The sequence below is a fragment of the Heterodontus francisci genome, chromosome 10, assembly GCF_036365525.1.
Source record: "Heterodontus francisci isolate sHetFra1 chromosome 10, sHetFra1.hap1, whole genome shotgun sequence".
In the NCBI taxonomy this organism is placed as follows: Eukaryota; Metazoa; Chordata; class Chondrichthyes; order Heterodontiformes; family Heterodontidae; genus Heterodontus; species Heterodontus francisci.
In genome coordinates, this window is record NC_090380.1 from 81,933,009 (window position 1) to 81,957,191 (window position 24,183).

Sequence of the window (24,183 nt, forward strand, 5' to 3'; positions counted from 1 at the left end):
GGGGAATGGCATTAGGTGAATTGCTCATTCAGAGAGCCGGTGCAGACATGATGGGCCGTATGGCCTCCTTCTGCACTGTAACAATTCTGTGATCTGTGACAGAAAACAGCGAGTCATGGTAAATGTTTTTTTTTATTTAGAGATACAGCACTGAAACAGGCCCTTCGGCCCACCGAGTCTGTGCCGACCATCAACCACCCATTTATACTAATCCTACACTAATTCCATATTCCTACTACATCCCCACCTATATTTCCCTACCACCTACCTATACTAGGGACAATTTATAATGGCCAATTTACCTATCAACCTGCAAGTCTTTGGCATGTGGGAGGAAACCGGAGCACCCGGAGGAAACCCACGCAGACACAGGGAGAACTTGCAAACTCCACACAGGCAGTACCCAGAATTGAACCTGGGTCGCTAGAGCTGTGAGGCTGCGGGTGCTAACCACTGCACCACTGTGCCGCCCAATTTTTTCAGACTGGAGGATAGTAGACAGTGGCATTCCCCAAGGTTCAGTGCGAGGACCACTGCTTTCTTTGATATATATAAATAACTTGGAAATTGGAATACAGAGTAAAATTTCAAAATGTGCCAATGATAACAAACTTTGAAATGTGGCAGGCAGTGAGGATGATACCAATTGACTACAACAGGACATAGATAGGCTAGCAGAATAGGCAGAACTGTGGCAGATGGAATTGAATATAGAGAAGTGCGAGGTCATGCATTTTAGCAGAAGGGATAGGGTGAGGCAATATAGACTTAATGTCACAATTCGAGAAGGTGCAGGAACAGGGGGACCTGGGGGTGCACATGCATCGATCCTGGAAGGTGGCAGGACATATGAGAGTAATTAGCAAAGCATATGGAATCTTGGGCTTCAAATTGAGTACAAAAGCAGGGAAGTTATGTTGAATCTTTATAAAGCTCTGGTTTGGTCCCAACTGGAGTATTGCTTCCAGTTCTGGTCACCACACTTTGGAAAGGATGTGTGGGTTCCTGAGAGGGTGCAGAGGAGATTTACCAGAATGGTTCAGGGATGAGAGATTTCAGCCACAAGGTTAGGGTTGGGGAAGTTAGGGTTGTTTTCCTTGGAGCAATGGAGATTGAGGGAAGACTTGATGGAGATGTACGAGATTATGACAGGTTTAACTAAGGTAGATAAAGAAAAGCTGTTCCCATTAGCTGATGGTACAAGGACTAGGGGCTGCAGATTTAAGATTTTGGACAAGAGATGTGGGGGGTGTGGGAGGAAGAACTTTTTTTTTTCTATGCAGCAAATGGTAATAACCTGGAACTCGCTGCCTATGAGGGCGGTGTAAGTGGAGATGATCAATGATTTCAAAAGGAAACTGGAAGGGCACTTGAGGGAAATAAAGCTGCAAAGCTACAGGGGTAGAGGAGGGGAATGGGACTGATTGTATTGCTCTACAGAGAGCCAGCATGGACTCAATGGGCTGAATGGTCTCCTTCTGACTATAATAACTCTATGATAGTAGTGTGACCTTTATCTAAATTGAATACATATGGGATTTTCCTTTATACTTTCACAGGATGTTGGAATCACTGGCTATGCCAGCTTTTATTGCCCTTGAGAAGGTGGTGGTGAGCTGCCTTCTTAAACCGCTGCAGTCCCTGCTGTGTAGGTACACCCACAGTGCTGTTAGGAAGGGAGTCCAGGAATCTGATCCAGCGACAGTGAAGGAACGGCGATGTAGTTCCAAGTCAGGATGTGTTACTTGGAAGGGAACCTGCAGATAGTGGTGTTCCTATGTATCTGCTGCCCTGTTCTTCTAGGTGGTAGAGGTCACGGCTTTGGAATGTGCTGTCTTAGGAGCCTTGGTGAGTTGCTGCAGTGCATCCTGTATATGAGACACACTGCTGCCACTGTGTGTCGGTGGTGGAGGGAGTGAATGTTTGTGGATGGGGTGCCAATCAAGCGGGCTGCTTTGTCCTGGATGGTGTTGAGCTTCTTAAGTGTTGTTGGAGCTGCACCCATCCAGGCAAGTGGAAAGTATTCCATCACACTCCTGACTTGTGCCTTATAGATGATGGACAGGCTTTGGGGAGACAGGAAGTGAGTTACTCGCTGCAGAATTCCCAATCTCTGACCTACTCTTGCAGCCACAGTACTTATATGGCAGGTCCAGTTCAGTTTCTGGTCATAGGTAACCTTCCAGAATGTTATCATTTACATGCAGATATAAAGGTCATCATTTGGGAGGAATTTTAGATGATGCAAAATGTTCTATCACCACTACTATAACCACGGAGAAAGTGGGTGGGGAGGCGGAGAGAAACAAATTACTTCCTGCAAACTGTGCAAATTTATTTTAAAGAAGCTCGATCACCTGAGGCATTAGTGGAGAAATTTTTCAGATTTTGTTTTTTCCCTTATTGGGCCTGGGTTTTTTTGGGGGGTTTTATTTTGCGCCTCTCAGGAGATTACGTGGCTGCTGCAGGGGTGGTTGAAAATGTCTAGTCATTAAACTCCTTGCATCTGGGTGTGGGGCAGCCTTGACTGAGCAGCTAGCCGTTTCCTAATTATTGTTTTCATATGTTCATATTTCACATGTAGGTTTTACGGAGGATCTTAAACGAGGAGAACTAGATTTAAGGAGAATGACAGAGCTTAGACAACTGAAGGTACAGTCATCAATCATGGGGCTAACAGACTGGGAAATGCACAAGGCCAGAGATGGAGGAACACAGAATTCTCGGTGTGTTCTAGGGTTGGAGGAGGTTATGGGGACAGGGAGACTGTGAAGGGATTTAAACTCAAGACTAAGAATTGGAAAGAAACAACCGCTATGACTAAAATGTTTAATCTTAGAAGACGACAAACCTGTTGACACAGATGGATCCACTTTCTCTTCCTTTCCCATCTCAAAGTCCTGCTCATTATAGTCATTGGATTCCTCCAGGGCATCTGCAGCCTTTGGTTCATTTTTTCTACAAAAGGAGAACAAAATATTGGCTCAAAAGGAGACTCGACTTTTCTTTTGTAAGATGAGTTGAATATGTTGAATTGCTTTATAAAACTCAGTTCTAAGCTTAGCATCCCAACATTGTAAATCGAAACAAGATACTGGGTTTGATTTTGTTGAGCTCCCAACATCAGGCTCCATGGCGGGTGGAGCCAGAAGATCATATTGGCAGCGGCCCGCCATGGAATCCGATGCCAGGACTGCTGGGCCCAATCTTCCCTGCGGCGCCAAGGCTGTGGCAGCAACAACCCCCCCCTCCCCCCACCCAACCCGGTGGCGGGACCCAACTTTAAATTTTGAAATAAAGGACATGAATACATTAACATATTATTTCCCTTGATCTTACCAGCTGTCTGCAATCTTCCATGTGACAACCAGCACTTATGCGCCTTCATTTGCCCATCCAGGGAAAGCTGGTGCCACCGAGGTGGGGAAAGGGGAACTTAGGTTTTTTACTGCAGTTTGGGGGGGGGGGGGGGGAAGGACGCGGTCAAATCTGCATTTCTAGTGTAGTGGGAGAGGGGGCAGAAGGGGTGACCTCTGCACTTTGTGCATCTGGGAGGGGAGAAAGAGGTCAACTCAGCAGTTTAAATGTTTTTGGTGGGCGGGGGGAAAGAGGGCAACTATGCAATGCAAGTGTTTTGTGGGGGAAGGCGCAACACTTTATCTTCAGTGCACTGGGGGAGTACAGGTTTAAATATGCAAATTTTGCACTCTCTCACTCTAGATTATTTTGGTTCCCCCATCTTAGATCATTCTCATGGGAAAGTCCCAATTCCCCTGATCTTCAAAGGTGTCTCTCTCAGCCTTGAGATTAAGCTAACTTTTGAAAAACTGCTGTCTGGTAGGCAAAGCATGCAAAGTGATTCAAGTTCCCCAATGGCAACATAAAAAAACTAATCAGAAACCCATTTATAGAAAAATCACTGCATCTTGATATTAACGTTTCCCATTTACCAAAATGCAACAAATCAACTGGTAATCACCACAAAAGCAACCAAACAAAATTATTTTTTTTTAAACAAACTGCTTTAAGGTACCATGCACTTGCTTCCAAGTCTGGGTCTGTTCCATCAGGTTTTACCAGACATACAGTCATTTGACCCAGAGCTGAGCTTCAAACTCACATCCGACTCATCATTGCATAATTCCCTCTCCAATTTACTTTGTCCTTATCTACCTCAATTTCACTGATAAAATCCTTTGTTACCTGAAGACTCAACTTCTTAAACATTCTTTTCCCTACATAAACTCCAAATTATGTAAAATTCTGCCACCTATGTGTTTAACTAACTTGATTGAGCTTTTTGATGAGGGAACAGAGATGGTTGATGAGGGTAATGTCATTGATGTGGAATTCATGGACTATCAAATGCCTTTTGAAAGTCCATGAATAACTGCCACATAACAGGCTTGCCAGCAAAGTTGAAGCCCATGGAATAAAAGGGACAGTAGCAGCATGAATATGAAGTTGGCTGAGTGACAGGAAACAAAGAGTAATAGTGAACGGTTGCTTTTCAGACTGGAAACAGGTATAAAGTGGGGTTCCCCAGGGGTCAATACTAGGACCAGCGTTTTTCTTGATCTATATTAATGACCTAGACTTGGATGTGCAGAGCACAATTTCCAAATTTTCAGATGACACAAAACTTGGAAGTATAGTGAACTGTGAGGAGGACAGTGATAGACTACAAGAGGGCAGAGACTGGCTGGTGGAATGGGTGGACACGTGGCAGATGAAATTTAATACAGAGATGTGTGAAATGATACATTATGACAGGAAGAATGAGGAGAGGCAATATAAAATAAAGGGTACAATTCTAAAGGGGATGCAGGAACAGAGGGACCTAGGGATATACCAGCACAAATTGTTGAAGGTGGAACGGCAGGTTCAGAAAGTGGCTCAAATGACATACGGGATTCTGGGCTTTATAAAAGAGAGGAACAGCGTACAAAAGAAAAGAAGTTATGATTGAACCTTTATAAAACTCTGGTTCGGCCTCAACTGGAGCACTGTGTCCAATTCTGGGCACCGTACTTTAGGGATGTAGAAAAGATTTACGAGAATGGTTCCAATGATGATGGACTTCAGTTATGTGGATAGATTCTCTTCCTATGGAAGAGAAGGTTGAGGGAAAATTTGATGTTAAGTGTTCAAAACCATGACGGGTCTGGACAGAATAGATAGTGAGTAACTGTTCCCATTGGGGAAGGGTCAAGAACCAGAGGACACTGCTTTAAGATAGTTAGCAAAACAACCAACAGCAATATGAGGAAAACCTTTTAACACAGTGAGTGGTTAGGATCTGGAATTCACTGCCTGAGAGTGTGGTGGAGGCAGCTCCAATCAGGGCTTTCAAAAGGGAATTGGATAAGCACCTGAAGAGAAAAAGTTTGCAGGGTTAAAAGGAAAAGACAGGACAATAGGATTAACTGAGTTTCTCTCACAGAGAGCTGGCATGGACATGACAAACCAAATGGCCTCTTTCTGTGCTGTAACCATTCTATGATTGTACATCCTGTCCTGCACAAGGTCTCCTTGGCCCATCATCCTCATCTTCACTGGCCCCTGGTTCACAATGCACCAAATTCAAAATCCTTTTTCACAAAATATTTAGTGGCTTTGCCACTCCTTCTCCACATCCTCTTCCAACTTTACATCCCAGCCACACCCTACAACCCTCTGATTCTCAACTTCCAGGCATTTCCCCACCCACCTAAAGACAACCCTGGCCCCCACCTCCTCTAATGTTCAAGCTGTTTTCTCATGTGTGATGCATTTTTTTAAAAATCCTAAACAGAAGAGAAATGCTGTTAGTTCTTTTAAACACTTACACAGCTGAAATTCGAGATGACAGATTTGGAACTTTCATTTCAAACTGCAAGAAAATGTTTAAAAGTTAAGAAAAAAGACAAAACACCAACTACAACTATTTGGAATTATATAGCATTTCCTGTAAAGCAAACAACTCAAAAATGCTCTGTGAGCAAAAGACAAGTTTACAGAAAGAAGCCTGTGGGAGTGGGAATATAAAAAACACATTTGAAGTGATAGATTTGTAATGACATTTGCCTTGTAATCTTTGTGGTAGAGTTTTCCAGAAAGCAAGACTCATAGTAACTAGAAGATCAGAGGAAGCATGAAATTGATTCACTAGGTCACACAGAGTTCTGTCAGAGCTAGTAATATGTTTGGGATTCTGCAGGACAGGATTCAAATCCAAGAGCTCTATTTCACCAGCAGTTTCTAAGGATTAAGACAGGGGTGGGTTGGGGAGGCTTCTGAGAAATCAAATCTTGTGGAGATGTAAGTGAGAATTAGGATATGACATTGACGGGGAGAGATCGAGGCATTAGCAGCCAGTGCACCAGAGGTGGAATAAAATAAGACAGATGTGGGATAAAAACAAACTCAGCTCAGGGTGGAACAGATCGCCAGTGTTGTGTACCACTAGATTCAATCAGAGCATACAGCCAGGGAGGTTAAGGGGAGTCAAAGCTTGAGTCAATGTAGCTTTTGACAGACTTCATAAAGCAAAAATGACTTCGGTTTTGCTAATGTTGAACAAAAGAAAATGTGAACTCATCCAGAATTTGACAAATTGTCATTATGGATAGCAACAGCCTTAAAGCCAGAGGTGGCAGAAAGGTAAGGTTGGGTGTCCTTGGCATATATGTATCAGCCCCTCTGTGCTTGTGGATGAGATCACCAAGGAATAGCACATAAATTAAGACCCACAGATACATGCCTGGAACATGCTGATGTGGCCATGCAGATAGAGGGAAAGAAAATATTAAACATACAGAAATGAAACCAAGGAGAGCAGTGCCAAGACGGTGAATCACAGAAGACAGGAAGTGCTGAGGGCAGCAAAGAGGTTTAAACTTTTCCGATCATGTGACATTTCAAAAAATAACCATTAAAAAGCTCACAACTCTTGTAGATTCTGCAATTTAGGAAACTCCCTAGCTCTGGGCAATACAGGGCTGAATTTAGTGGAGGCGCTGGCCAAAATGCGAGGGGAATCTCACATCAGCCCTCCAGAGCCCCCTGCCCAGTGCAATTCAACAGCGCTTGGGCAATTACCAGCCTTTAAAGATGGGTATTCCCCCTCCCAGAGCTGCTGGCCAATCAGAGGACTGGCAACTCAGTAGTATGAGCAGCATCACCAGGAGCAGTGGCCACTGCCAGTACACCACCAGGCCTGGGACCAGGCCCATTGCTGGAGCCCTGGAGCCCAGGTAAGTGAGGCAGGGTCACTGGGGCCAGTCCAGGAGGTCAGCAGAACTTAGTGGTGGTGGGGGTGGGAATGTTGACGGAGGGACAGTCTTTGCCTCCACAGGACCTCCGGGGGGCACAGATTGCCCATTGATGAGGCTCCTTGCACCCCACAACCAGCCTGCAGGGAGGCCCCTTTGTTTCACTGGGCCTCCCGCCCCCAGCCTAATTGTGATTGAACAGGAAGGCTCCGGACCCTCTGCGCCCCCCCGCCAAAACACCTTCTGTTGCAATGTCATGGGCCCCTCCGACTCCTAGTCATCCCCCAAAGGCCAATTAAATTTTGCCCACAGATTGCCTAAATAATGCAGATCACAATGGCTCAAAGATGATGTCAAAGACTAAACTCAGACATAAACTACAACTTGATGCCTGGAGATTAAACACAAAACCCAGCAGGAACCAGATAGGGACTGAATTCCAGCTACAATACTGAGTTCAGTTTGAATATCAACTTGCTGCAAAGTTTACCTGACTGTGCTAACCTTTATCAGTAAGAGGAACCCCCATCCTGTGTACAGAATCAAAATGTGAAGCTAGGCATCCGAGGAGGGAGGACAATGTTCTAAGCTCACTGATGCTACCCTCCCCTTTAACTAATCTTTATAAGAGTCTTGTAGATTCTTACCTCGGTCTGTGTGCTTCCTGAAGCATTATGAATTGCACATTTTATGATAAGACCTTTACAATCATTGCTCATACATTTCATTAAACAGAAATCCTGAAATATATAAAAAAATAAATGAATTTAAGTTATTTTCATCTGAAGTATATCAAAACAAATGTAAAATAAAATTTGATCTTCTTTGCCACCAGCAACAGGAGCAGTGTTTGATCGAGTGGTGGGGAGTATGAAATTGGATTTTCAGTCCTCATTTTTATTTTTTAAAACAACAGGGTAAGGAAACACAAGGTGTAGAAGATAAAATAACTGAAGGGCGGGGGTGGGTGGAGAGAGAGGAATCGAATGATTTATTTGAATATTTCTTACCTGGTTAGTTATCCCACGATATTGCAAGTCCTTTAGCTTTTTCCAGCAAGTAGTATGATATTCTATCAAACAACTATTATTACATCGAAGCTCAACATAGCCCTGAAATGAGACAAGAATACATGTGTAGATGTGTCAAATTTCAAAGATTAAACAAAGAGTTTCTTACTGTATTCGGGGAGGAATGCAGGAAGAGAGGAAGAAGAAATTGAATTTTCACAAACCTTATGATTAAAAAAAAAAGCAGCTGTTGAGCTTTAAGAAAATTAATGTCATAGCACAAGTGGATAATAGGGGAATGGACTGGGAGTTTGTTAAAATTGCATAAACAGAGGGTGGTTATCAACAGGAAGCATTCAAACCAAGGCCCAATGATAAGCAGAATTTGCCACAGCTCTGCTGTGTCCTTTACTGTTCATGGCCTTTATCACTGATCTTGAGGAGTGCAAGAATAGTTATTTCAATGTACAGTTGCAGTCATCCAAATGTCTGGGCACCAAGTTTCTTCTCCTTTTAAATGTTTTTATAATAAGCTTAAAATTTGCATATTGCCCAGGAGTTGGCAGATTCAAGGCCGAGTCTAAATCAAATTGATTCACATTGTGCTGCAATGGGATTTACTCTGCATTTAGAATTGTTTTGTGATGACAAGAGAAGTCTCAAAAGCAAATCCCTTTTTTGTGCCCTGCAGTATTACATCAAAGTAAATTAAGAGTAAAAATAATAGAAACCGGCTGGTGGTGTTGTGGGTTTGAGCATTGTTCTTTAGGGATTTTATTAAAATCTAATGCAAACTGATGGGAATTAAAGTTATTCACTGTTGTGCAAAATTTCTAATTGGCAAAACCCTGCAGCAAAAACTGCTGTAAATCAGCACTAAATTTACATGATTTAAAAAGGTAGCTGGTGTGAAAAGTGAAAATGCATAGTATGGGCTCCTCTTCTAAGATAAGTTTAAGCTCTGCCATTGGAGTTTACTTTGCATCACACTCTGTCTGAGCTAGACTGCTTGACATTAAGGGTGAAAACATTATCAACGTTCGCTTAAGAGTTAAAAAGCCTTTCAGTTATGAGCTCCATTGTTACGACTGAGGCAGGAGGAGTGCATTGTCATTTCTAGTTCCATTTCTCCACAGGTCACAACATATATTTAAATGTTTACCCAGTTACCAATACAGTCAATCATATACTCTACTCTTTATCCTAGAATAATACACCAAGTTTCTTTAATAAACAACAAAATTATCAGTTTATTATAAAACAAGACTTATCCAGTAACAAAGCAAAACATTAACATACAAAAAACAAAAAAAACGAATACTTTGGCCAAATACTTGCTAATTCTTGAGGAAAAAAGAAAAGATATGAAAGGGTGTCAGTTATCCTGTTTGGTAAACGGAGATGGATCACTGGGATCTTTTCCGGAGCAGTTCATTCTGGAGATCCGTGAATAGTCTGGTAGACTTTCCAGGAGAAATGTGGCATCAGGGGTTCCAGTTATCCCACTCTGGATTCACAGGTTTTTCCAAAGAGTTAGAGAAAGACGAGCTGGTGTCTTATCTCTCAGCAGGCTGATCTCCAACTGCTTTGAACACAGTCCACACCCCAACTGAGTCAAAACAATATCTCAAAAGTGAAACCCCAAACAGTAAGTCAGAACTCCTGACCACTATAAATCTTGACATGTCACTTCTCTTGTAAGTATCTTCCCCAAGTCACCCAGGTTTCTGTTGTTTATTGATCTTAAGGCATGTGATTTCCAGTAAAGGTTGTTTTCAAACAAGACCTCTCAGTGACCCTTGTAAAAAAGCACAGCCATGGAATCTTTTCACTTTTAAACACAAGTCCTCAAAAAAAGTTAAAATATGGAAGCACTTTCATCACACCATGTCCTCAGAGTATATGTTCACTGAAAAGAGTAATGCCCTAGAATTTTAGGTGTCTTTAGAATAGATTCCCAAACATTTGTACACCGGTCAACTTCTCAATACAAATGAAATGTGTTCATTTGGGTGATTTACTTGTATACTTACTCTACTAAAAATGGAAATTAAGTTTTAACTCAGATTTTGAAAATGCTGAAATGATGTTACTGTTAAAATAAATCGCATAGTATAAAGCCACTTCAATCTTTTCCTCAACTGTTCGGGAATCAAATACTTTTGAATAGAAATAAGTGCAACGTACAATTTTGAAACTGAGAAATGAAGGGCATAGGCCTATAAAACAGGATATTATAAAGGCAGAAAATAGCAAGTGTGAAAGCAAAGTGTAAAAGATCACTAATTAGGTGATGTTGTGCTTAGTTTACAAAGCCTGAAGATAGGAGGAGGAAGAGAAGACTGTGAACCCTACATTTGCTAATTGGGTGTAAAGAGTGGGGGTGTTCCTCCTCCAGGGCCTCCACAATGATGTCTCATTGCAGGGCAACATTTAGCAGCATGCAGCAACAGCCACTGAAACCCTGCCAGGTGGCCCAAATCTATCCAGGCACCAGAACTGCTGCCTCAAACTGCTAATGGTGCACACGATAATTACTCTGGTGGATAGCAGCACTTAATTACATCTGTGCTCAGCTGGTGTCTTGAAATAATGCACTAGTGTCATGGACCATGCAGGGAGTGGATAACATTGATCACCCAGGAACAATCCTGAGATTTAGAAATATAAAAACAGCAAGAGTTTTTGTAGATATTTTAAAAAGAGTTAACAAAGTGAGTCTGGGGAATTAATAAATGGAAAATAAGGAGATGGCAGATGAATTGAACAGGTATTTTGCAGAGTCTTCACCCTGGAGGATACAAGTAACATTTCAGAAATAACTGTAAATCAGGAAATGGAAGAGAGGGAGGGGCGCAAGAAAATTACAATCGCCAGGGAAGAGATACTGAACAAATTGTTGGAGCTGTGGGCTGACAAGTCCCCAGGTCCTGAGGGACTTTAACCGAGGGTCTTAAAAGAGGCGACTAGTGAGATAGTTGATGCATTGGCTTTAATTTTCCAAAATTTTCCACATTCGGGGAAGGTTCCATTAGATTGGAAAATAACAAATGTAACTCCTTTATTCAAAAAGGGGAGACAGAAAGCAGGAAACTACAGGCCAGTTCGGTTAACATCTTTTTTTTTATTCATTCACGGGATGTGGGTGTCGCTGGCCAGGCCAGCATTTATTGCCCATCCCTAATTGCCCTTGAGAAGGTGGTGGTGAGCTGCCTTCTTGAACCGCTGCAGTCCACGTGGGGTAGGTACACCCACAGTGCTGTTAGGAAGGGAGTTCCAGGATTTTGACCCAGCGACAGTGAAGGAACGGCGATATAGTTCCAAGTCAGGGTGGTGTGTGACTTGGAGGGGAACTTGCAGGTGGTGGTGTTCCCATGTATTTGCTGCCCTCGTCCTTCTAGTTGGTAGAGGTCGCGGATTTGGAAGGTGCTGTCGAAGGAGCCTTGGTGCATTGCAGCGGTGCATCTTGTAGATGGTACACACTGCTGCCACTGTGCGTCGGTGGTGGAGGGAGTGAATGTTTGTAGATGGGGTGCCAATCAAGCGGGCTGCTTTGTCCTGGATGGTGTCGAGCTTCTTGAGTGTTTTTGGAGCTGCACCCATCCAGGCAAGTGGAAAGTATTCCATCACACTCCTGACTTGTGCCTTGTTGATGGTGGACAGGCTTTGGGGAGTCAGGAGGTGAGTTACTTGCCTCAGGATTCCTAGCCTCTGACCTGCTCTTATAGCCACGGTATTTATATGGCTACTCCAGTTCAGTTTTCGGTCAATGGTAGCCCCCAGGATGTTGATAGTGGGGGATTCAGCGATGGTAATGCCGTTGAATGTCAAGGGGAGATTGTTAGATTCTCTTTTGTTGGAGATGGTCATTGCCTGGCACTTGTGTGGCGCAAATGTTACTTGCCACTTATCAGCCCAAGCCTGGATATTGTCCAGGTCTTGCTGCATTTCTACACAGACTGCTTCAGTATCTGAGGAGTTGCGAATGGTGCTGAACATTGTGCAATCATCAGCGAACATCCCCACTTCTGACCTTATGATTGAAGGAAGGTCATCGATGAAGCAGCTGAAGATGGTTGGGCCTAGGACACTACCCTGAGGTACTCCTGCAGTGATGTCCTGGAGCTCAGATGATTGACCTCCAACAACCACAACCATCTTCCTTTGCGCTAGGTATGACTCCAGCCAGCGGAGGGTTTTCCCCCTGATTCCCATTGACCTGTTTTGCTAGTGCTCCTTGATGCCATACTCGGTCAAATGCTGCCTTGATGTCAAGGGCAGTCACTGCCTGAGGGAAAATGTTAGAAGTTGTTAGTAAAGACATTACGGCAAGGAACTTAGAAAAATTCAAGGTAATCAGGCAGGGTCAAAGTGGTTTTGTGAAAGGGAAATCATGTTTAACCAATTTATTGGAGTTCTTTGAAGAAGTAACATGTGCTGTGGATAAAGAGGAACTGGTGCATGTACTGTACTTAGATTTCCAGAAGGCATTTGATAAGGTGTCACATCAAAGGTTACTGCGGAAAATAAAAGCTCATGGTGTAGAAGATTGACTAGCTAACAGGAAACAGAGGAGAAGAGGAGACATAAATGGGTAATTTTCTAATTGGCAAGATCTAACGAGTGATGTGTCACAGGGATCAGTGCTGGGGCCTTAAATTTTTATAATTTGCATACATGACTTGGATGAAGGGGCCAAATGTATGGTTGCTAAATTTGCTGATGACACAAAGATAGGTAGGAAATTAAGTTGTGAAGAGGACATAAGGAGGCTACAGAGGGATACAGATAGGTTAAGTGAGTGGGCAAAGATCTGACAAATGAAGTATAATGTGGGAAAATGTGAAATTGTCCATTTTGGCAGGACGAATAAAAAAGAAACAAATCTAAATGGTGAGAGATTGCAGAGTTCTGAGATGCAGAATGGTCTGGGTGTCCTAGTGCATGAATCTCAAAAGGTTAGTATGCAGGTGCAGCAAGTAATTAGGAAAATATTTCATTTTTGCAAGGGGAATTTTGAATACAAAAGTAGGGAGGTTATGCTTCAGTTATATAGGGCATTGATGAGACCACATCTGGAGTACTGCATACAGTATTGGATGTAAATGCATTGGAAGCAGCTCAGAGAACGTTTACTGGACTAAAACCTGGAATAGACAGCTTGTCTTATGAGGAAAGGTCAGACAGACTCGGCTTGTATCTGCTGGAGTTTAGAAGAGTAAGAGGTGACTTGATTGAAACATATAAGATCCTGAGGGGTCTTGACAGGGTGGATGTGGAAAGGATGTTTCTTCTTGAGGGAGAATGTAGAACCAGGGGTCACTGTTTAAAAATAAGGGGTCACCCATTTAAGACAGAGATGAGGAGAAATTTATTCTCTCAGTCTTTGGCATTCTCTTCCTCAAAAGATGGTGGAAACAGAGTCTTTGAATATTTTTGAGGTAGATAGATTCTTGATAATCAAAGGGGTGAAAGGCCGTCGGGGTACGCGGGAATGTGGAGTTGCGGTTACAATCAGATCAGCCATGATCTTGTTGAATGGCAGAGAAGGCTCGAGGGGCCGAGTGGCCTACTCCGGCTCCTAATTCATATGTTTGTTTTATCTATTTGGGCAAAATACTGGTGCTACAGAAAACTACCTTAAAATGAAAGCTGCCTTTGACTTTTATAATCCAATGCTGAGGTTTGCAAAGGAATTTCACATTGAAAGTGGAATCCTTTCCTATTCATACAAGTAGTGACATTCTGTAACGGAGCATAAAACACCATTAAACCTTTAAAGATTCTGCCACACGATGAAAACTGCATAACCCTCATGTGCTGCTGTCAGTTGTCTGCATAAGGAGATAATGAAATTGCTTTCTTGAACAATCAGACAATTGCTTAAAATTTCGACCCAAGTAGCCACAAGCTCTGCCTTGGCTGCAGGTCTAGCTGCAGCATGCGGTATAACTCAAGTCATGATGGCCCTTGGATAGGCGCTGTTTCTTGGACAAGTATGTCTGCCTGTGCATTTTCCAGTGTGGATACTGCTGGATAGGTGCAGGTGCCTCTGAGGCAGCCTCAACTCGTTCATTTGATTCTCCTGATCCAAAAAGCAGAATCTGGCAGGATGAGGGCTGAAGGGCCTGTACTGCGCTGTAATGTTCTATGTTCTATCTGACAGCAGGGGTCAAAAAATGGCAACACCAAACAAATGGTTGCAAGACTCTTGAAAATCTGGAATGGGGGGTGGAGGGAAAGTGGGATAAGAAAAGCTTCAGCAATTAATTTACAAAAAGGCCATCTGCTGACTTTAACCCGAGTTCTGTTCTGAGATCAGCACTTAGCAACCTTCAACACTCAAGTCAAATGGGTGAGAAAAGGATCAGCATATCCTTAAACAGACAGATGCTTCCTGAACCAATTAAAACCTTGACTGGAAAGTCAGAACAAATGCAAACCAGGCAGAAATCCAGCCTGAAAGATCTCAATCCAATTTTCTAATTGACAATGCTCAGACACCTGAAAAAAAACTGACAGTTCTTATAAGATCTATCTTAGCAAGTTTTAAGTTCCAGATTTACCCTTATAAGGAAGTTCCTTTTCTTACACTGACAAAACAATCAGCAACAGTATTTCATTACAATTTCTACAAGATCAGTGGGGCCAACTGGCAACAACTGTTTTCAGCAAGTTAAATATGAAGAGGAAACAGCAGCAAGGAGCCATTTTAGAATGACTTATTACATGCAAATATCCTATATTTTGAAAAATACTTCAAAAATATAACCTTTAACTACAATCATAAAGTTTGTTTGGATTTTCTTAGGAAAACATACCTTGTAATCAGGGTCAGATGGATAGATCTCCCTCTTGTAGTATCCCTGGCAATTAGAATATTGGCAAGTCGCTATAGGATCAGGAGCAAGTTTACACATTTCAATATATTCATTTATTTTGACCTATGGGATGACAATAGCAGAGTTTCAGCATCCACATAATTTGTGCACGTAAAAACAGAATTCTGGTTTAAGTTCTTTAGTCTCGACAGTATTCTGATTAGGATATTAACTCAAGCCAAGTGTTATGGTTACAAAGCAAAAGATTGCTAAGGAAGTAACTTTGAAATGCAGCCAATCTGTTTCCATTGGCATTTTTTAATCAGTTATTTATAGTAACATTTGTTGACCCCAAATTCAGATAGCATAGTCCTGCGGACACTATCTGGTGACTCTAGACTACCAAAAAAACTGAAGACAATTGGCCAATGAACTGCATAGAAGAAACTCATTTGATACTACCTAAACTAATTTCATTGAAAAATCCCTAACAGCAGAAAGTGATGATGAGAATGATTTCTGCTATGGTGCATAGCTGTGCCTTTTCTGATTGTAAATCAATTTGCAGTTGCACATTTAAGTTACCGAGAGCACAACTGAAAAATCTTCAAGCAAAGCCTGCCGAGTTGGCTTTTGGCACTGCTGCAGTTGTGGTTGAATTAACTGGATGAATCAAATGCAGTTCTGGGCGACAACTTCCAATGTGTCTCATCTCCAGTGGGTAGCAACTCAAACAAAAAAGAAGAAAAATGTGAGAAATTTGGTGTGGCACAGCAATATTACTAACCATACATCTTCACCACTCAAAAAAAAAATCAGTAATATGAGAGAAGATATTTATTCCAATAACTAACACCATCCACACCACTAATTCAGACACTAATGGTCATTTGACAGAAATATGGAGATGCTTCCAAACAAAAAAAGTAAATGCATAAGTCGCCTGGTCCAGATGGCTTGCATCCCAGGTTACTGTGGAGATGGTGGAAGAGCTTGCCATAATCTTCTAACCTTCCATAGAAATTGGGGAGGGGGGGGGGAAATAGGGTGTCAAGAAGATTGGACAATGGCAAATGTGACACTCTTATTCAAGAAAGGGGACAAGGACATTCCTATGAACTACAGGCCAGTTAGTTTAACATCAGTAGTGAGTGAGGTTTTAGAAACAATAATCAGGAAAAAGAAACAATGGTCACTTGGAGAGGTTTGAGTTAATTGAGAGCCAGATGGATTTTTACAGAATCACAGATTTGTTACAGTGCAGAAGAAGGCCATTCAGCCCATCGTGCTTATACCAGCTCTTTTAATCAGCATTCCACCGAGTGCCACTCCACTAACTTCTCCCCGTAACCCTGCACATTCTTCCTTTTCATATAACAGTCTAATGCCCTTTGGAAGGCTTCAATTGAACCTGCCTCCACCACACTCTCAGGCAGTGCATTGCAGATCTTAACCTCTCTGCGTGAAAATGTTTTACCTCATGTCGCTTTTGCTTCTTTTATCAATTATTTTAAATCTGTTCCCTCTCGTCTCGATCCTTTCATAAGTGGAAGTCTCTCCCTTTCTACTCTGTCCAGACCCCTCATGATTTTGAATATCTCCTCTCAGCCTTCTCTTCTCCAAGGAAAGCAGTGCCAACTTCTCCAATCTATCTTCATAACTGAAGTTCCTCATCCCTGGAACCATTCTCGTGAATCTTTTTTGCACCCTCTCTAACACCTTTTTTTTTTATTCATTCATGGGATGTGGACGTCACTGGCAAGGGCAGCATTTATTGCCCATCCCTAGTTGCCCTTGAGAAGGTGGTGGTGAGCTGCCTTCTTGAACCGCTGCAGTCCATGTGAGGTAGGTACACCCACAGTGCTGTTAGGAAGGGAGCTCCAGGATTTTGACCCAGCGACAGTGAAGGAACGGCGATATAGTTCAAGGTCAGGATGGTGTGTGACTTGGATGGGAACTTGTAGGTGGTGATGTCCCCATGCACCTGCTGCTCTTGTCCTTCAAGGTGGTAGAGGTCGCGGGTTTGAAAGGTGCTGTCTAAGGAGCCTTGGTGCGTTGCTGCAGTGCATCTTATAGATGGTACACACTGCTGCCACTGTGCGTCGGTGGTGGAGGGAGTGAATGTTTGTGGATGGTGTGCCAATCAAGTGGGCTGCTTTGTCCTGGATGGTGTTGAGCTTCTTGAGTGTTGTTGGAGCTGCACCCATCCAGGCAAGTGGAGAATATGCCATCACACTCCTGACTTGTGCCTTGTAGATGGACAGGCTTTGGGGAGTCAGGAGATGTGTTACTTGTCGCAGGATTCCTAGCCTCTGACCTGCTCTTGTAGTCACGGTATTTATTTGGCTACTCCAGTTCAGTTTATGGTCAATGGTAGCCCCTAGGATGTTGATAGTGGGGGATTCAGCAATGGTAATGCCATTGAATGTCAGGGGGAAATGGCTAGATTCTCTCTTGTTGGAGATGGTCATTGTCTGGCACTTGTGTGGCGCAAATGTTACTTGCCACTTATCAGCCCAAGCCTGGCTATTGTCCATTTCTACACGGACTGCTTCAGTATTTGAGGAATCGCGAATGGTGCTGAACATTGTGCAATCATCAGCGAACATCCCCACTTCTGACCTTATGATTGAAGGAAGGTCATTGATGAATTAGCTGAAGATGGTTCGGCCGAGGACACTACCCTGAGGAACTCCTGCAGTGATGTCCTGGAGCTCAGATGATTGACCTCCAACAACCACAGCCATCTTCCTTTGCGCTAGGTATGACTCTAACCAGCAGAGAGTTTTCCCCCTGATTCCCATTGACTCCAGTTTTGCTAGGGCTCCTTGATGCCATATTCGGTCAAATGCTGCCTTGATGACAAGGGCAGTCACCCTCACTTTCCCTCGAGTTCAGCTCTTTTGTCCATGTTTGAACCAAGGCTGTAATGAGGTCAGGAGCTGAGTGGCCCTGGCGGAACCCAAACTGAGCATCACTGAGCAGGTTATTGCTAAGCAAGTGCCGCTTGATGGTGCTGTTGATGACACCTTCCATCACTTTGCTGATGGTGGAGAGTTGACTGATGGGGCGGTAAGTGGCCGGGTTGGACTTGTCCTGCTTTTTGTGTACAGGACAGACCTTGGCAATTTTGCACATTGCCGGGTAGATGCCAGTGTTGTAGCTATACTGGAACAGCTTGGCTAGGGGTGCGGCAAGTTCTGGAGCACAGATCTTCAGTACTATTGCCGGAATATTGTCATGACCCATAGCCTTTGCAGTATCCAGTGCCTTCAGTCATTTCTTGATATCACGCGGAGTGAATCGAATTGGCTGAAGACTGGCATTTGTGATGCTGGGGACTTCAGGAGGGGGCCAAGATGGATCATCAACTCGGCACTTCTGGCTGAAGATTGTTGCAAATGCTACTGCCTTATCTTTCACACTGATGTGCTGGGCTCCCCCAACATTGAGGATGTGGATATTTGTGGAGCCACCTCCTCCGGTTAGTTGTTTAATTGTCCACCACCATTCACGGCTGGATGTGGCAGGACTGCAGAGCTTAGATTTGATCCGTTAGTTATGGGATCGCTTAGCTCTGTCTATTGCATGCTGCTTATGCAGTTTGGCATGCAAGTAGTCTTGGGTTGTAGCCTCACCAGGCTGACTCTTCATTTTGGGGTGGCGGTGACGTAGTGGTATTATCACTGGACCAGTAACCCAGAGACCCAGGGTACTGATCTGGGGGACATGGGTTCAAATCCCACCACAGCAGAAGGTGGAATTTGAATTTAATTAATAAATCTGGAATTAAAAGCTAGTATAATGATGGCCATGAAACTGTTGTCGATTGTTGTAAAAACCCATCTGGTTCACTAATGTCATTTAGAGAAGGAAATCTGCTGTCCTTACCTGGTCTGGCCTACATGTGACTCCAGACCCACAGCAATGTGGTTGACTCTTAAAGCCACTTTGTTCTCTCAAACCATTTCAGAAAAATTGAAGAGTTTAAAAAAATGGTCAACATTGGCACCGGAAATGACTACGGCACACCCTGCCCAGTCGACCCTGCAAAGTCCACCTCACTAACGTGTGGGGACTTGTGCCAAAATTGGGAGAGCTGTCCCACAGACTATTAAAGCAGCAGCCTAACATAGTGATACTCACTGAATCATACATTACTGCCAAAGTCCCAGACTCCTCCATCACCACAGAAAAAGCAGTGAGGGTCGTAGGGGCACAGAATATAATCTGGGTGGGGGAACTTCAATGTCCATCATCAACAGTGACTCAATAGCACCACCGAGTCCTGAAGGACATAGCCACCAGACTGGACCTGCAGCGGGTGAGAAGAGAACCAACAAGAGGGGAAAACCTACTTGACCTCCCCCTCACCAGTCCATCAGTCGCAGATGTATCTGTCCATGACAGTGTTGGTAGGAGTTACTACCGCACAGTCTTTGAGGAGATGAAGTCCCATATTCACACTGAGAACACTCTCCAGCATGTTACGTGGCACTACTGTTGTGCTAAATGGGATTAATTCAGAACAGATCTAGGAACTCAAACCTGGGCATCCATGAGGTGCTTTGGGCCATCAACAGCAGAATTTTATTGAACAACCTCATGGTCTAGCATATTCCTGACTCTACCATCACCATCAAGCCAGCAGACCAACCTGGTTCAATAAGGAGTGTAGGAGAGTGTGCCAGGAGCAATACCAGGCATACCTAAAGATGAGATGCCCATCTGCTAAACTGCAGAAACAGCAAGTGATAGGCAAAGCTAAGTGATCCCACAACCAATGGATCAGATCAAAGCACTGCAGTCCTGTCACATCCAGTCGTGAATGGTAGAGGACAATTAAACAATTAACAGGAACAACAGGCTCCACAAATATCCCCATTCTCGATGATGGTGCAACTGAGCAGGTCAGTGCAAAAGTCAAAACATTTGCAACTATTTTCAGCCAGAAATGCTGAGTGCATGATCCATCTCAGCTTCCTGCTGAGGTCCCAAGCATTTCAGGTACCAGTCTTCAGCTAATTCAATTCACTCCACGTGATAACAAGAAATGGCTGAAGTTGCTGGATACAGCAAAGGCTAATGGTCCTGGCAACATCCCAGAAATAATACTGAAGATAATGTGATCCAAAACTAGCCACACCCCTAGCCAAGTCAAGCTGTTCCTGTACAGCAACAACACTGGCATCTACTGGACAACATGGAAAATTGTAAAAATTATGGCCGGACATAGCTGGCCAATTTTCCACATTGTCCAGTAGATACCAGTGTTGTTGCTGTACAGGAATAGCTTGGCTTGGGGTGTGATAAGTTTAGAATCACAAGTCTTCAGGCGCAAGTCAGGAGTGTGATGGAATACCCTCCACTTGTCTGGATGAGTACAGCACAAAAACACTCAAGAAACTCAGCACCATCCAGGACAAAACCGCTGTTTGATTGGCACCCCATCCATCACCTTAAACATTCACACCCTCCTATACATTCACTCCCTCCACAACTCGTGCACCGTGGCAGCAGTGTATACCATGTACAAGATGCACTGCAACAACTTGCCAAGGCTTCTTCAACAAACCCGTGACCTCTACCACCTGACACAGGACAGCAGAAGCATGGGAACACCACCTGCAAGTTTCCCTCCAAATGACACACCATCCTTACCTGGAACTGTATCGCCTTTCCTTCACTGCCATTGGGTCAAAATCCTGGGACTCCCTCGCCAACAGCACTCTGAGTGTACCCACACCCCTAGGACTGCAGTGATTTAAGGAGGTGGCTCACCACCACCTTCTCAAGGAAAATTAGGGATGGGCAACAAACGTTGGCCGTGCCAGCGATGAAGTAATTTATTACCTTAACCCCTTATAGGGACTAAACCAAATCAGCAGCACTCCTCTGTTAATCTATTTCATTTAAGTTTAAACCAAACAGATTCCCACAGACACTTGTTTGGATCTGAAGAACTGAACTAGCTCTCCCTCAAAGAAAGAAACCCACAGAGAATATTACCATCTTTCGGATAGCCTATTTTTAAAATAAGCATCAGCTAGATCATAAATATCCCTGAAATTATAAAGGTCTGGGAGACTCTCTTCAATACATATCTTCCCACTTAAAGAGATAGAGAGGGGTTCTTGCAGTTGTATACAGAATACTACAACAAACGATTTACTAACATTTATAAATTTGTTAAAGAATTGAACATGCAATACACTTTAAGTGGCTATGTATATCACAACATTAAAGATGACTAAAAGATGGAAAGCACAGTCTTATTTCTAAAATGGAATCCATAAGTTCAACCTTGACAATGTTACAGCAAAATATCTTATAATATCCATCAAAATTCAAAGTAAACATTTACCTCAAATTCCCCAAGAATGCCTCCTGCCTAACAAGACAAAGCACTGTGGGTTATAAGTAGAATTCTCTAGTCATGCAGTCAGCTGCCTTTACCATGAGTTGAGAAGCATTGTTGAGGAATTCGAGAATTGTAATTTTTCAACTGTAAAGTCCTGACATTTATATACTGTTTCCAACCTGACTGGCTCATCCCTTACAAATGTGCTTGTTACCTTTCTGTCAATGTTCCTCCTTCTTTCATTACCCATATAAGTTTGTATCATTCACTATTATTAATTATTTCATTGTTGAGAATCCCCTTATCATGAAGTTGTGAGCTTTCATCTGGTCAAAATGTTTTTAGTGTTTTATAGTAACACTATGACTTTGGTTTATCGGTTACTTAACTTTATAAATGTGTTTTATTCTTAAAAGTTTTCACAAATGTTGTGCAGTAACCTTTTTCCCTTTTTGGTTAACTCAGGTTCACATCGCATCTGTTTTTTGTAAGTGGTGTACCATTTTGTGACTGATCATTCGTAATGGTTTTTTGGTGCTACCCTGTACCAAGTTCCTAAGATGCAGTCTGTCTATATATCATTATCAGCGAATTAGGACAATAGTTATCAGTGTGTCTCATTTTTAATTAGTTTACAGATTCCAATGTATTTTTTCAATCTTCAATTATATTGAATGAATATTTATTCCATCAGTTCAATAAATCTTTAATTGCATTAAATGAATCTTTATTCCTGAAGTGTAATGTATTCGTTATATCTAAATTCTACTTAATTAAGTATATGTATTAATCTATATTATTTTCTAATTATCCCTATCATACCTATATTTCATCACAGCGACACTCATCCCACAAGCACATTAAAAAAATAAGCTCTTACTGCAAAATTTTCCGGTTTTATCTCTTCCGCTTTTAGTGCCACATTAGTCCACTCTACAGTTGGTGGGTTTTCTTCAAACTCTTGCTTAGATTTTTGAAACCATTCTATAGCACCTTCAAACCTACAAAGAAAGATTTTGAACCTTAGGTTGTTGCTAACATAAGCACACAGCCATACTTCAATACGTTTCTTAAGTAACTTGGTTAGATTGGAGCTGAATGTAGTACAACGTAATGAAAAAGCTACATCAAATTTAATTCATGGGAAATTTGGAAGGACACATGGCTTTGGACCAATCTCTAATATGAATTGCCAATCCTTAGTCATACTTGGAGCATTCTTTGATTTTTTTTGCCAATCTTTGGAAATGCTGCTTACACTAAGATTCAGGATCCAATGAGGAGAGACAAAATAGCAAAATACAGAAATGGATGAAAGAAAACGAGACAGACAAAGACAAAACACAAAATAGAGAAAAGAACAGTCAGCTGTTAGAAGGTGCCTTCCTTAACAAATATGCTTCTGAAAAATTATAATCAACATTGATGGACATTGGGGCTTGGGGAAGAGATGACTCGGTCTGGGCGCATCAAGAAAATTCTTTATGATTTATTATACATCGCAACCAGAGCAATTCTTCCCCCTGCATTTGTAATTTTCATAGCAGGCTAGTCTCAGCTAGTTCACTAAATTAATCTGCCCTAGAATGCACTGATGCCACAACTTTAATGCTCTACAGTAACACTATGCTCTGACATTTTATCCTGTATTGCACAGTACAAGTCTTGCACTTTCATTAAAACCAAGCACTTCCAGCCGACAAAACCATGCTTCCTTCCCCTGTTACATTTTCACAACTTTTTAACATTTCAAATTCCTATAACCGCAATTAAAACAGATTTTAACTTTCTAAACTTACTACCCTGTAATTGCATGATGGGGCTACTGGATGGCTGTTTCCCCACAAATTAGTTCTTACAACATTTTCCATTGATTTCCATACCCACCTACCCACCCCACCCCCAGTAAGTGAAATTTCTAATGTTCAAAATAAGGTTCTGAACAAAATGTAAATATGCTGTGCAGTAACATGATTAAACGTATTCAATGACTGTCTTGGTTCTTTTAATGATTCTCATAATATGAAGATATTAACTCTGACTTCTGCGTTAAGCTCATTTTATTATAGTATATGTTATTCTACATAGAAATCAAGTTTTCTTTGTCCCTTTAGGCCTTCCCCTGCTCCCGCCCCCATCCCCAATACAAGAAAGAAATCCAGAATGTGTAAATGAATACAACACAGTGTACAAGCATACAAACTAAAACAGAACAAAACAGGGCGTAAATATGACAGACATATACAGATCATCTCATCCAAACTGAATGCTTATTTCCAATGCAGGTACATTCCAGTATGTGTTATTCAGTTTTTAATATCCAACTTCGAGCTCAGATTCCTTACCTATTTTGCTTGTAGTATAAACAACCTAATGTGTGATAAGCTGCATACAGAAAACTCTGACATCCTGGTGTCTCCTTAGTCATTTTCTCAATTGTCTTAATCTGCTTTTCAGCTTCCAATAGATCCTACAGAGATAAAAGATTGCAAAATAGCTGTAAACCAAATAACACAAAATCTCCAGGAACATTTTTATTCTTTCATGGGATGTGGGCGTCGCTGGCAAAACTAGCATTTGCTGCCCATCCCGAATTTCCCTTACTGGGCCTTTTCAGAAGGCAGTTAAGAGTCAACCACATTGTTGTGGGTCTGGGGTCACGTATAGACCAGACCAGGTAAGGATGGCAGATTTCCTTCCTTGAAGGACATTTGAACCACATGGGTTTTTACGACAGC

General features: G+C 42.4%; 1 protein-coding gene across 4 annotated transcripts in view; it reads right to left on the bottom strand.

The window, feature by feature from the left end:
• Nucleotides 1-24,183, bottom strand: part of LOC137374575 (E3 ubiquitin-protein ligase DZIP3-like) — a 153,449-nt gene that overhangs the window by 110,298 nt on the left and 18,968 nt on the right. For all 4 annotated transcript variants that reach the window (XM_068040875.1, XM_068040876.1, XM_068040873.1 and 1 more), the window contains exons 5-11: nt 23,791-23,915; nt 22,326-22,446; nt 15,085-15,207; nt 8,264-8,365; nt 7,901-7,993; nt 5,829-5,872; nt 2,852-2,958 (exon numbers count right to left, since the gene is read on the bottom strand). In XM_068040875.1, the coding sequence (XP_067896976.1) occupies nt 2,852-2,958; nt 5,829-5,872; nt 7,901-7,993; nt 8,264-8,365; nt 15,085-15,207; nt 22,326-22,446; nt 23,791-23,915 (715 nt within the window). The remainder of the gene's footprint in view (nt 1-2,851; nt 2,959-5,828; nt 5,873-7,900; nt 7,994-8,263; nt 8,366-15,084; nt 15,208-22,325; nt 22,447-23,790; nt 23,916-24,183) is intronic.